This window comes from Gekko japonicus, unplaced genomic scaffold, assembly GCF_001447785.1.
Source record: "Gekko japonicus isolate JY-2015 unplaced genomic scaffold, Gekko_japonicus_V1.1 scaffold3370, whole genome shotgun sequence".
NCBI lineage: Eukaryota > Metazoa > Chordata > Lepidosauria > Squamata > Gekkonidae > Gekko > Gekko japonicus.
The window spans coordinates 73503-87992 of NW_015177119.1; the positions used below are offsets into that span (position 1 = coordinate 73503).

Consider the following 14490-nt stretch of genomic DNA (forward strand, 5'->3'; position numbering starts at 1 on the left):
CCGTGGGAAGTGGTCTCCATGGACTTTATCACTGATCTTCCATGTAACAAGGGGAAAACTGTTATTTGGGTGGTTGTCGATCTGTTTTCTAAGCAAGCCCATTTTGTGCCTTTCTCTTCGCTGCCCACTGCCCAAAAGCTAGCGAAGGCTTTTCTGTATCATATTGTAAGACTCCATCAGTTGCCATCTAAGTTAATTTCAGATAGGGGCCCCCAATTCGTTTCCAAGTTTTGGAGGGAGCTCCTCTCAATCATGGGGGTGGAGCAAGGTCTCAGCAGCGCTTATCATCCTGAGACCGATGGGCAGACCGAACGTGTAAACCAAACTCTTGAGCAATATTTACGTTGTTTCACAAACTACCAACAAACCGACTGGTGTGACCTATTGCCTTTGGCTGAGTATTGTTACAACAACACGTTGCATAAGTCTACGGGCATGTCCCCATTCAAGGCTGTCTTTGGTTATGAGAGCCCCCCTCTCCCCTTTTTACAAGGGGCTCCTATTCCTCATGGGGGGGATGCTACCTCTTGGTGTAAATCTTTGCAAGATGCCTGGCCTCTTTTGTGTCAAACCCTGGATGCTGCAAAAGCAGCTTATAAGGCCCAAGCGGATAGGGGTAGGGTGGTGGGATTGGATTTAAAACCTGGTGACCTGGTGTATGTTTCTACTAAAAATATCAAGATGTTAAGACCTAGTAAGAAACTGGGGCGGAAGTATATTGGGCCTTTCAAAGTTCGAAAAATCATTAATGATGTTGCTGTTGATGTTGAACTGCCTAAGAATCTGAGGGCTTTACATTCTGTGTTTCACATGAGTTTGTTGAAAAAGGACCCTGGTACCTCTCCTTGGCGTCCATCTGTGACTCCTCCTCCACCTGTGTTACTTGAGGGGGATGAACATTTCGAGGTTGCAGACATCCTCGACTCCAGGATGAAACGTGGTAAGCTTTGGTACCTCATCGAGTGGGTGGATTTCGGACCCCAGCACCGCGAATGGGTGGAAGAAGGGGATATTCGGGCCCCTTATCTGATTCGGAGGTTCCACCGGAAGTTCCCGGACAAACCGGGAGGACTCCCGCCCAAACCGGGAGATCTCCCGCCCTGCCCGGGAGACGGAGGGTAAGGTGTATTTTTGAGGGGGCAGTATGTCAGCAAGCTGCCATTGTGTTCTGTATTACCTGCCTGTTTGTACAGTCCCTTCCCCCCCCCGTTCCTGGCATGTGTTTTATTCTGCTGTAACGCTTAAACCAAGCAGCTGGAGGACGTGAAGTGGGAGGTGAGCTTGATTGCTAGCTTGTTGCTTTTTGAGCCTGGGAACTGCAGCAATGTTATGTCTGAAGATGGTAGTGTTCCCAGGGATTGCCCGCGCAATCGTTTCCCTGTACCCGCCAGCGGGAAAGTGACCCATTGGTTCTGTACCTGGTTTGAATCCCTTTATTATGTTTACCCGAGCTGTTTGTAACCATTCCTAACAAAGACCTTGTTTGAGTATCTTTCCAAAGCTTTGAAATAAATTTTGCTTTCTTGAAACGTGGATTTATTCTCGATGCTTGGGGATCCAACAGCCAGCAAAAGCAGGCATAGCACTGGCACATCAGAATCACTTAGTTGCCACAAGCAGACAGATTCCTGTCTTTGATGTTTATATCCCAGGTGCAATTTCCTTTGGTGACCAGCAGGTCCCATGGCATAGGGGAATACAAAATCGGTGCCTGAACTTCTGGGCTCCATGTTTAAGCACATCAGTGTATGACTAATTCCACATGGAGGCATTAATTTACCCAAACTGGGAGACAATAGTGACCCTTATATTCATAATATATGAATTTTTTTCTCAACACACACACACATTATGCATATTCTGCTCCTACAAGGTTTACAGGCCCATGGAAGAACACCACCTGGAATCTTATTTTACCTTCTTTCATCCTTCTCCATATGTTCAATCTTGAAGTGATGGTTGCTGGGCCAAGAACGTCCCAGCTGTTTGTCCTTTCCAGGTAGTGATACACATAAAATACTGGGATGACATTCATGAGTTCAGTTTCTGCACTTCCCTTGGGGAGGTTAGCAAGGAAGTTGACCCCTTCTGGGTCGAGAACTGTAGTGATCACTTCACCCAGAATGTGTCCTAGAAAAGGGGAATTACACCATGAAATCCTGTCTTTAGGCAGTATGTGCAATGCATACCATCCACTGATTCTAAATTAGGGCTGTCCTCTGAAATTCTCATCTAAATTGCTCCCTGGATTTTGGAGTTCTGAATTATCTGGTCTTGTTTCCAAAGTGGAGCTAATACAGTTAGCAGTAATCCTCTGTTTCTTAAAAAAAGAAGAAGACGACACTGTACAGAGTACTGTATGTGTGCAGAGAAACTGTTTTTAGCCCCTCCCATTTGTGTCCTTTTCTCCTATACATTACTGGTGCATACAGGCTGCAAAAAAGCTGCCTTGTTTTGATTGTATCTATACCTGCATCAAGATTCCTTTTGTGTACCAATGCACAGGAACGCATGCAAATATCAGTAAAACATTGCGTAAGAAGAGCCTTGATGCAATTATATGCACAGTTACATCAACATTGCTTTTTTGGGGTAGCTTTCTATCAATGCACAAATGAGCACTAGGTGAGGGGGAGGTAAAGATGATACAAATGAACTGAGAGAACTGAAGGCTACACTAGAATGCACATATGCTCCAATATCAGAATTGGTTTGTGTAATGTACTCCGCCATGACCGCGTGTGCGACCGTTGGGCCATGCGGTCAGGCCAAACAGCAGAGCTTCGCTCCCCTGAGAACAATAGCCGAGCGGATCCTAGCCCGCACCTATCAGAGGGCCAGGTCCGTGGCCGAGAGCCTATGAGACTCTCGGCCACTGTAAATAGCCTATAGTGAAGTAGGGGGTGTGTTTTGGTGGTGGGTTTCTCGGCATAAATACCGGCCTTGTTCTATCCTAATAAAAGTACTTTGCTGAAATCACTCAACGTTTCTCAGTACTTTTCAGTTTGTAGAAATTCTCCTGGTTAAATCAGAGTTAAGGAAGAGCGAAACTCTCGAACAATCAGTGGTCATTTCCTGCGGGCGCGCATAGGAACAGAGCTCCAGCAGTAAAGAGCCCAGGGGGTGGGCACATGCAACAAGCCCCACCCCCTGCTCCCAGCAGCCCTCAGTCAGAGCAAGCAGCAGCCAGGTAAGTTGCAGAGCTCCCCCCAGCCCCCTTTAAGACCAAGTCTTATTCAGGTACAAGCTCTCCCTCCTCTGTGAGAGCAGATCTGCACGTCCGTCCCCCCCAATAGCTAGCAATACAAAACAGTCCAGTGGAGCCTGAGCGGTGGGTCTTGCCTTCTGACACACTTCCGGTGATGGCAGGGTGTGTGGCATATGCAAATAAGTTATGCTAATGAGTTATGCTAATGAGTTATGCGAATGAGCTCCCACACCTCTTTTTCTACGAAATGACCCCTGCGAACAATGAATGAGGAAGATCTGCTCAGCCTTTCAAAAGAGAGATATGAAAATTGTCAAGAGCTAAACTAGCCTATGATGTGTCGAGAAGACTGTATGCGCCAAATTACCTTTTATACTCACAGTCCTGTCAAGTCTTGTTTTAGGGACAATATCTGATGGCATCCTGTGTTGAAATTCCGCCTCTCTCTTCACGGTGCCTATTGTGGAAAATAGAAAAGAAAACATACAACACTACTTATGTCAGTATGTCATTTCCTTAAGTCTTTTAATATTGATGCTAACTTCTGTCTACCATGTGTTTATTCTACCCTTCCTTCAAGGAGTTTAATTTAGTATAAATGATTTTCCCCTTGCTCATTTTATTTGAAAAAGGATAATAAAAATTGGCATGAACCTAAAATGCAAAATATAACAAAGTTTAAAACATTTTTAAAAATCACATGGAGGAATTCATTTTGCCAATTTGTATCTAACTTTGATTTAAAAAACCTGCTAAATTGTTAAAAAAAAAACAGACATCATAACAATAATCATGTAATGCCGCTTTTATGCCTTGCTTTGGATTTATGATGTTCTTATGCCCTGGCTAGGTTTTATGATTAGTTGTTATTTATTTTCATGTTTCTTTTATTGTGTTGCATGAACACATCTCTCTTGACCTGAATGGCTCAGGCTAGCCTGATCTCATCAGATCTCAGAAGTTACACCGGAAGACCACCAAGGACCATCAGGGCTGCTACCAAGACACTGGGAATGGTACACCTGAATATCTCTTGCTCTGAAAACCCTACTGGGTCGTCATCAATCTTCCCTGTAAGCTGCGGGGTCTCGTGAGCAGAAATTCAGCCTCATGAGCAAAGCAGCCACCAGCATCAAAGCCATGAGCGAGCCCACACCTGACCATCGCATAAATTAGTTTTTTAGAAGATTATTACCATAACCTTGTAAAAATCTCAGAATAAATTCTTCTGTTTAACAGCCCTGCTTTAGATGGCCTTTGAAAATGCACAGTCAGCTAACTGTGGGCTTGTGCTCCAACAGCATCACAATGCACGCATGCTGATCCTTATCTAGATCAGCAGAGTGAAACAATTAATCAAGAAGAGAAGAATGTACTTGCCATACCATAAACACCTTGTGGGTCCAGAGTGCGGCCTTCATAAATTTCCTTTCGTATGCCTTCTGGCTGAAACCCAACCATGGGGGGAAGGGGAGGAATACAATTATTCAGCACTTCTGCTTATACATTTCTTTCTAAAAGTTTAGAAATAATTTTAAAACTATTATAGTTTTACACTTATTACAAACACCCCGCCTGTTCTGAATGAAACAATGACAGTGTTAAGAAGAGTTACACCCATCCAAATCCATTGAAGTCAATGGACAGTACAAGTTAAACAAAAATATAGTAAAAAATGTTAGCTAGCACAGAGATTGCAAAAACAGGAACAGTCATAAAACTTGGGGTGCACTAAGAATCCCTTATGAGGGCAGAAAAGTGGGGTGCGAATTTTGTAAAATAATAATAACATAAATATAATCCAGCTCTGAAGTGTAACTGTGTTTCAAAATGTAAGCAGAGAAACCATGATCATATCTCAAAATAATTCCTTTTTTGCAACTGTATCTGGTCTGTCCACCAAAAAGGAATTTTCTAACAGCATGAAGGGCTGCAAAAATGGTTTGGTGTAATGTCGGACAAAGAACTGGGATCCCTCAGGTCTGAACCCCCATCCTGCCATGGATACTTGCTAGGTAACCTTGGGCCAGTCACCCACTCTGAACCTAACCCATCTCTCAGGATGAGTATGAGGATAAAAACAGGAGAAGAGAATGATATAAACCACTTTGGGTCCCCATTGGAGAGAAAAGCAGGATATAAGTGAAGTAAGTAAATAAACTGCAGCAGTGAGCTGTAATAATTCAGCCCCTCTGTTCTGCAAGCTGCTGACACTGGTAGAAAGAGTCCCACACGGGCTCTTCTGTACATTGCTTAGTTTGTACATATTTATAGTTTGTACATATTTATTTATTTATTTCCATTTATTTCCATTTATGAATCGCCTGTCCCCACAACTGTGGAGCTCTAGGCAATGTACAAAGTTCTAAATGTATAAATGTATAAAAGCATAAAAGCCATGTCCAACAACATACAGTAATTAAAAACAAGTGGTGAAATTCTGTAGCTCCCTCCCATATCTGGCATGTGAGTGCTTCCCACGTTCAGGGAGGAGTAAGTTCTATAAGGAATAAGGGTCCAGGTAGGGTTCCAGCCATGATGTTAAACCACTGCTGTCCTCAACCAAATGCCTGGTGGAACATCTCTGCCTTACAGGCCCTGTGGAATTGCATAAGATCCCACGGGGCCCTGATGTTATTGGGCAGAGACCTGGAATGGGATTCATAAATGAAATTAATTGACATTTTTATAGTTCTACAAGGAGGGATATACAGATTTTAAATGCACAGACTGAGACTGGAGAACCAGTTCTACAGTTTGAAGCAACTTAGCTTAGAGAAGACAAAGAGGAGACAAGATGATACTCCTCAAATACCTGAAGGACAGTTACATTGAAAAGTCCTGGCCAAAAGGATTTGGTAGCAGCACCTTAGACATAAGATGGTGGCAACCAGAATCATATTTGACTGTAGCTACTAAACCAAGGCATGTTTATGTAAAGGTTAAGCACATTTTATCAATCATTATTTACGTTGACAGAACATGTGTTTTTAAGTAAGGAGATCTATCTTACCACAACTCTTAAGGTTCTCACGACGGTTTCGCTGTTAAACTCGGTTCGGAGGGTAAAGTTGATTGTGTGGAGACCTATCTCCAGAGGGAGAATCTTGAATGTTACTGAGGCAACAGAAGAGCCCTCTATTACCGGAAGGCGACGGCGATCACACCTGATGGTTTGTATGCCAAGCCGATTCCTGGTGGAGCCTCTGAACAGGCAAATTCCTTCGCCAACTGACATCTCAGTGCAAAACTGAAGTGTGAACCAGGAAGAGAATATTTCATCACCTGGATCACTAACATGCAACAAAAAGAAAAACCTCAAAAGGGCTTTTAAGAAGTAATTCCTTAATAGGTCCCCATGGGTTTCAAGAACCATCTCGACTTTGCAAGTCTCTTGCAAATGCTTTCTGTTGACTGGGATAGTTTCTTTCAACAAGGTTGCAAGTTCACTTGGAAAGTCACCTGTGATAAAGAGATCATTCTTGAAATGCACCAGGAAATATTAAAGGCTTATCACCTTATGAGGTTTTCCTTTTATTTTGTCTCCTGCCCCCCATCACTGGAGTAAATGTGCTCTCAAACTTTTCAGTGTGTTTGAAATATTTGCTGACTATTCATTGGATATTTAATATGAATAGCCAGTTATAGTAGTCTTAAATATTTGACCTCTTTATTCATACTAAGGTATCAAATATCTCACAGCACTTTATAACTGTATACAATGGTATTTACTAGTATGCGATAACAATTTTTGCATTTGGCAGTAACTGACTCTTGAATGATTTACGAGTTTCACATTTAACTGCCAAATCCAAAAGATAACCCCCCCAAATCTAACACCTTCACATCTCAGATTCGGAGATTAAAGGTTCAAATCCATATTAATAACTACATGTTTGAGATGTTGCATTCCAGTTCTGAATGGAAAGAGATGAAACACTGGTATGCATAAAACCTTTAATTAACACATTCCCAGTAATATTTCTGGTTAAAGAGGCTTACCTTCGTTCTGATATCTCTGTAATTGTAAACAGATCCTCTCAATTCAATGTGCTCTCCACGGACAACAGAGTAAGGAATATTCACACTTAAGAAAATGTATTTGATTACCTCCACTTGAAGTGCATCAGCAACACATATACCTGTGTAAAAGGAACATTAAAGAATATCCTTAGTATTTACAAAGGATTGCCTGTAAAAACTTGCAGGTGACCTATATGACCAGTGCAAGCAGAAAGCAAGTGTGGGCATACATACACGGAGGCCCAGACTAGTTTGGTACTATGGTGGGGGTGAGAACCAAATCCGGACGCCTCATACTGCTGCCAGTTGCAGAAGCTGATGTTGCATAACTCAACCTTCTCTGAGCGCTTTGTCTTGATAGGAGACAAAGACGGACTTAGGACATGTGGTTCTTGCTTTACACCCCAAACCAGGCCCGTAGCCAGGATTTTTAATTGGGGGGGCCTTTAAATAAGTCAGGGGGCACCCCGCACAGACCCCTGTGCACACCTCCAAGGGAGTGATTGGGCTGGATGGTAAGTCAGGGGGCCAGACCCCGATATGCCCCACTGTAGCTACAGGCCTGCCCCAAACTCCCATGGCTTTAGTGAACATCCCATGCTTGTCTATTTTTTTAAAGAACGAAGTGCTCTGCCCCCACCCACATTGTCTCATTTTATGCCCGAAGTCTTGCTTGTTCACACACACACACACACACACAAAATTAGGGCTCCTTTACCTACCTTTATCTGAGATGCCAACACCCTGTATTTCCCATGTAGTGAGAGAATCAGGAAGGGTCACAGAAAGAGTCTTCGACCTGCATAACAGTTTTTACAAAAAGTGAATAACCGAAATTCAGCCTCATTACTGTTTTTCCATTGGTGGCATCGGAGAGCTGGTTTACATATTCCATTCAGGAAGCCTAACAGTGTGATGTACGAATTGACCAGAATCAGAAACCATGGTTGGAAGTGGGCTTTCAAACCATGGTTTGTGAAAAGTAGGGTTTGGTGTGATGCCTGAATTGACAAGCCACAGATCTCTAGAAGTCACTATATCTAAGGAATGGGCCATTGGGCAGGTGGAAAATTAAAGCAGACAGCTCTAAGAAAAGTTTGCTTCCGTGCTGGAAACTCAGACCATGCAATGCATCCTGTCTTTTTCTGAGTTCCCTGACTAAACTTTTTAAATTCTTAAAATTTGTTTTATGCTTTTAAGGGTTCTGCTGCCCCCCCCCGAAATCTCTGTTTATTATTGATTATTTGATGCTGCTGACTTTCCTAGACCTTTTAAAACTTTGCTGGTTTTTAGTCTTTGATGTTATATAATGTATATGTTCTAAAGATGTATTGTCTGTTTGTTTTCAGCTGCCTAGGGTGAAGTCTGGCTAAGAGTGCAGAACACAAACAACAAATTAAACAAACAGGTTCCCAGAAGCCTGGTCCAGGCACTAAAAGCATGCATTCATACAAACTGACCCCATCACATGTGGTCAGGTTTCATAATAAAGTTGCCACCTTCTAACAGAAAGGGTTATGGAGTGCATATGTACATAGTATGACACATATTGTTATAGCCTTATATTGCCATAACTCTCCTTTCTTTTTCTGAGTCTCAGAGAACCTTTTTGATTTTTTTTGTATTTTACAAATTATGAGAGATCACAGGAGAAGCTGATCGACCAATACAAACAACCAGGGCTATTTTTGGGCAGGAACGCACAGGAATGGAGTTCCGGCTGGCTCCCGAGTTGGCCACGCCCAGCAGGAACCCCATTCATAATAGGCCACACCCAACAGCAGAAACTCATTAGGATTGGCTACATTAGGGGTGTGTGGCCTAACATGCAAAGGGTTCCTGCAACAAAAAAAGCCCTGGGTTTTGACAACAAACAAGGTAAACAGAATAAGAAGCAAAAGGTGAGTGTGGCTGGATGACCACACTTCTGGCAATGTGAGTGTGGCATAATATGCTAATGAGCTGCTCTGTCAGGGGTGTGGCCTAATATGCTAATGCATTTCTGCTGTTGGATGTGGCCTGTTATGCTAATGAGTGCCTGCTGTGCTTTTTCTACAAAAAAAGCCCTGCAAACAACCATGATGTAGTTATTTTATGTGAATTGCATATAGAAATTACTTAAATCCTATAAAGATTTTTCACATTAATAGATACCAAAGAATTTTACAGTGCATATAATTCTTCTATGATGAACAAAGTGCTTAGGTCAAATAACTGTCCATATAGTCACTTTGAACTTCTAATTGTCAACTTCTTCATCCATTCTAAGTTCTGTGTGGCAATCCCTCCCCTTTATGTTATAACAGAGGATTTACGTGATGTTTCTGCTGCGGAATTTGCCAAGAAGTAGAGCACAGAGATGGGTTTCGAGCTGTCCCATTGGTGGGAAGCTGCGGATGTGCTATTAATGGAAGTGGAGAAAGAATGTGGCCTTGACTGATGCTTATAACATAAAGAGGAGGGATTGCCACATAGAACTTTGAATAACTGTTTGTATTGGTTGATCATATTCTGTATTTTGGCATCCCTGTACTAGATATAATTCCATCAACCATAAAAGGAATTCAACCAGGGCCTAACTACATGTTATATTTTTCCCAGGTACATCTGTGGGTTGGGTTCTCAGGGAGCTCTATGTTTCCCAGGACTAGTTCGGATCAGGACTGTGTCAAACACGGAGAGAGGACTTAGACCATCCTCCCACCCCTGTGCCGTTTTCCTGACCTGAAGTAGCCACAAGGAGCAGTTTATTAACTACACTGGGGGGAGGAGAATCTGTCACAGACAGAAGTGATATTGGGGGATTAATATTCCCAAACACTTGCACTGACCTGCTTAGCCCAAGCAAGCCCGATCTCACCAGGGTTGATACTGGCAAGTACTTGGATGGGAGACCTCCTTGGAGTACCAGAGGTGGGAGGTGGGGAGCAGGCTTTATTCAGCCACCTCTCTGAATATCTTCCAGACCCCCAGTGGGGGGGTCAATCATCAGAGGTTGCCATGACTTCCAGGTGCACACACGCTCACATGCACAAACATACATATGAAAAATACAAAGAAATAACCAACAAAAAACCCTTTACCAAGCACTTTGGGGCCTGATTTGGCTTGGGAGTGCAGGGTAGAATAGGGGTTTCAGCCCCCCCCCCCCCCCAATGCAATTTTCCTGAGCCAAAACAGCCACAGGAAGCTCCTAGTTTCTCACTCAGGAAAATGGCATGGGGGAGAAAAGCCGAAGTTCTTCCTCTTCCCACAACATACCCTCCCCAACCCAAATTGAGCCTCACAGTGTTTGGGAGTGTTAGTTCCCCAATATCACTTCTGTCTGACAGATTCCCCAACCAAACGTGTGGCAGATGCTGCTTCTAGCTTGGCTTCTAGCTTGGCCCTTAGAGTGCTAGGAAAACAATAAGCAGCCTCTGCTTTATAAAAAGGGCAGTTCCGTACTACAGTTGAAGTTCAAATTATAAGATCTAACTAGGAATAAGGCCCGTTGTGGAAATAAATAAAACAAGCTCTAGAAAGAGGCTCTGGGAGATTGCCAAGGCCTTAGGCACTCGGCGTCAATTTGCTGTGGTGACCTCAACAGGGTATAATGACACAGAGGCCCCTGCCACACGGGGGGGGGGACATGGGCAAAGTTTAAAGCCGCACCAAAAGAGACACGCCGCGGCGGGATCACATAGATCCCCTGAGCCACCGCGCACTTCCTCCCTGGCATGATCAGATGCCAGGGGGAAGCCACTGACCGGGAAGCGAGGCAGCCGAACTGCGCATGTGTGAGCATGCGCAGTTCAGCCATGAGCCGGTATTGCTACGAACGAAGAGCGCGCCGGCGATACCACGGCCACGCTTGATGCAGCGTCCCAGGTAAGTCCTCCTCTGGGGGTGGTTCTTTTTTACAGCGCGTTATTGGCCTGAAGAGACGGATCGGGAACGGGTGCGAGCCGATTCCCAGATGTTGCAGTGTGCTCGCGCCTGTTTGCTGCGCCCCCGATCCGTCCCTCTCCCAGGCCAAACTCTCCCGTGTGACTGGGGCCAGAGTCCACCGTTTTCTCCAGAGGAATTGTCACTGCCTTTTTAGAGGGACAGTGAGACCCCTCTGGCTGAATCTCCCTATTTGAAGATAGAATCCCCAATCTTTGGGGGGATCCCTGAAAAGTAAGCACACACTCTGAACCAACAGGACATAAATCAACAGGGATTAAACGCAATCCTATACAGAATACTCTCTACCTCTGGAGGTTATGGGCTCACCTGTACTTCAACCTCTCTCTCTTGCCCAAGAGAGCAGGGAAACTTCTATTCATTCCCCAGTCCAGCCAACTGTGGAGTGGCTGAATTTCTGCTGCCTCCCAGGGACGAAGTCTGCCTCCTCCCTGGATGCCGCCCTACCTGTTGGGACAGTCCCTGTTTTCCTGCAGCTTGGGGCAGCTGGGAACTGTAGGCCAGCAGATGAGGAAGCCCCATTCAACCCAGTGAGTGATACCCCTGCAGGTCCCTCTCTGGAACTACAGCTCAATTAAACCTTATGGGGGAACATTTTAAACAAACAACCACCGCTTCCACAGCAAGAACCTGGGTCTGGCAGACCCTGCTCTGAAGCGCTAACTGCTACGCCTAGGGTAGCCAACCTCCAGGTGAAGCCTGAAGATTGCTGGGTATCACAACTGAACTCCAGACAACAGATCTCTTCCTCCCCAGAGAAAATAACTGCTTTGGACGGTAGCCTATATGGGGTTCTATTCAGCTGAGGCCTCTCCTCCCCCCAAAAAAAACTCTGGCTTCCTTACACTGGCTTCCTTAGACACAGAATAGTCAGGAATTTCCCAACCTGGAGCTGGCAACCCTAGTCAGCACTGGCCCCAATGAGTTCCTCACAACAGCCACTGAGGGGAAAGTTAGTCCCACACAGGAGGCAAGCAGGAGAAGCGTCTTTGTCAAGAGAGAAAGCCATTTGCCAGTAATTCTGACAGGGTACAGTGGCTGAAGGGGGAGTGGGCAGGGAAGAGGAGCAGACCCAGCACCTGGCCAATGGCACGCAAGTACTCTTGAGTGGCGGCTGACGGGCCAATGGCTGAGGGAGCGCATTGCACAGCCAATGGGGGAGCTGCAAAGTGCCACCAGCAAAACACAATTATATATAAGGAGAGATATGCAATACCATACCGAGGAACTTGGTGGACTTCCCAGAGCCAGCTTTCAGGGAAATAGCTTCGGATCACTGGCTCATCCACATCTAAGAAAGCTTCCATTTCTGGGGGGGAAAGATGTTTTAAAAACGTCTACCAGATAACTCAAGTCAGCCGGCCATATGCAACATCCTCTAATATCACTTTCTTCCATCTAAGCTGACTGATTCCATTGTTGGGACAATGACTCAGAATGGATAGGTAACATGTTCCTCATGGATGTTAATTGTTAGTTCTGATAGTTCTGACAAGTATCTATAGAAACTTGGGGATGGTGGCTCCTCCTACCTGAGGGAGGAGGGCTGGGGTTGAGTGTGTGAAGAACCAGCAGTTCCCCATTTTGGAACACAGGCTGCTGTGAGCTGACTGAAGTCCCTGGGTGTGCAAAATCTCCTTTTCTCCTTGGGATCTAATGCAAGGTGGTTCATAGAGATGTCTCTCTGCCTCTAACAGTGCTCTACTTACATAGCTGTAAATAAAGCAAATGTTACACAAAACACCATTAAGATTCCAGTGCTTTCTCCTTCAAAAGGAACCCATCTAGTGCTGTCTGGAATTTCTCATCATTCAGAGCAATGAGGATTGAATTAAGTTATGGTTTTGGTTTTCTTAACAAGAAATAACTAGATATGAACCAAACTGCATATCTGAAAAGTTTTGCTAATCCCTGTTACTTAAAACCACATATAGGGCCTGGTGCATTAATCTTTTATTTGGGACAAGGAACAGTAATGCTGCTGCTTAATGTTTTAGTTAAGCTGGGTTGATGTCTTTTTAATACTTTTTAAAGGAGAAGGATGGGATATAAATATAGCCACCCTGAGCCTGCCTCGGTGGGGAGGGTGGGGTAAAAATCAAATAAATGAATAAATAAATGTTATAAATATATATATTGGAGCTACATGGTATTACTGTATTTTGAGGGTATTTCTAGATCCTCTTGACAAACCAGCACAGATTATGTAGGATTGCATTTTCCCATGCTTTCAACATGATACACAAAGATACACAAAGTATGACTTGGATTTGCACAACAGTTCCATGGTAGTAATTCATCTGGACTAGGGGTGTGTGCTCAGTATATACCGAGCCAAATAAATACCTGAAAAATACCTTATTGGTATTTTTCGGGTATTTATTCAGCTGAATACAGATATTATTTGGCTTTTATTTGGGCAATCCCTTTCCTCCCCCCCCCTCCCACAGCTGCAGCTCGACTCTAGGAGGGGAGGGAAGGGGCTTAAAGTTTAAACCCTCTCTCACAGAAGTCAAGCCACAGATAAGGCATGACTCTGGGAGGGGAGGGGTTTAAAGTTTAAATGACATCACTCGCCGAGTCAACTCTGCACGACTCAGCAAGTGAAATTCTCCATTATGGGAACGGTCCCCATAGGTTATAATGGAGCCGAATATATTCAGGTTTCTTGAATATTAACCTGTATACCAGTACAATACCGAATCTGATACTGGTATTCAGGTATTTTTGGGAACACCGAATATCTTGGGATCGCAAACACCCAACTCCAAATAAAGCCGGGGGGGTTTCCCCTTGCACACCTCTAATCTGGACTACAACAGCCATAGCAGACCTAGCTAATTCTTGGTCTGCTGTTTTATCAGAACAGTTACCATGTGGCTTGCAATTGATACTTGTGATCAATGCTCCCTCTAAGCCGTGGAGTCTTGTGAGCAAAAATTCTACTTTGTGAGCTACTGGCATTAAAGCTGTGAGCGAGCAATTTGGCTGCTGCATAAATCAGTTTGCTTTGGAGCCATCCTTCCTGAGCTAAGACAAAAATGTGTGAGCCAGAGGCTAAAAAACTGTGAGCTAGCTTACACTAACTCAGCTTAGAGGGAACACTGCTTGTGATGACTTGGCATGTCTGATTTCCCAGAAAAATGAGAGCCTTAAGAGCACCTACAAATGCTTTGCCTAACTGAGGGATGGAGTGCAAAATTAATAACAACATCAGTGGTACTGAAATTCTTTGGCTGCTTCTGTCTCGATTTTAAAAGGCAACCAATCGATCAGCTGACTGAATCATACATTCACCTGTCTTTCCATGC

At 44.2% G+C, this 14490-nt stretch overlaps 1 protein-coding gene across 1 annotated transcript in view; it reads right to left on the reverse strand.

The window, feature by feature from the left end:
* C5 (complement component 5) overlaps positions 1-14490 on the reverse strand; it is a 90933-nt gene that overhangs the window by 33623 nt on the left and 42820 nt on the right. Inside the window, exons 18-24 of the mRNA XM_015428315.1 lie at positions 12401-12488; positions 7954-8030; positions 7211-7350; positions 6222-6458; positions 4594-4654; positions 3576-3665; positions 1918-2130 (exon numbers count right to left, since the gene is read on the reverse strand). Coding sequence (XP_015283801.1) covers positions 1918-2130; positions 3576-3665; positions 4594-4654; positions 6222-6458; positions 7211-7350; positions 7954-8030; positions 12401-12488 — 906 coding nt within the window. The remainder of the gene's footprint in view (positions 1-1917; positions 2131-3575; positions 3666-4593; positions 4655-6221; positions 6459-7210; positions 7351-7953; positions 8031-12400; positions 12489-14490) is intronic.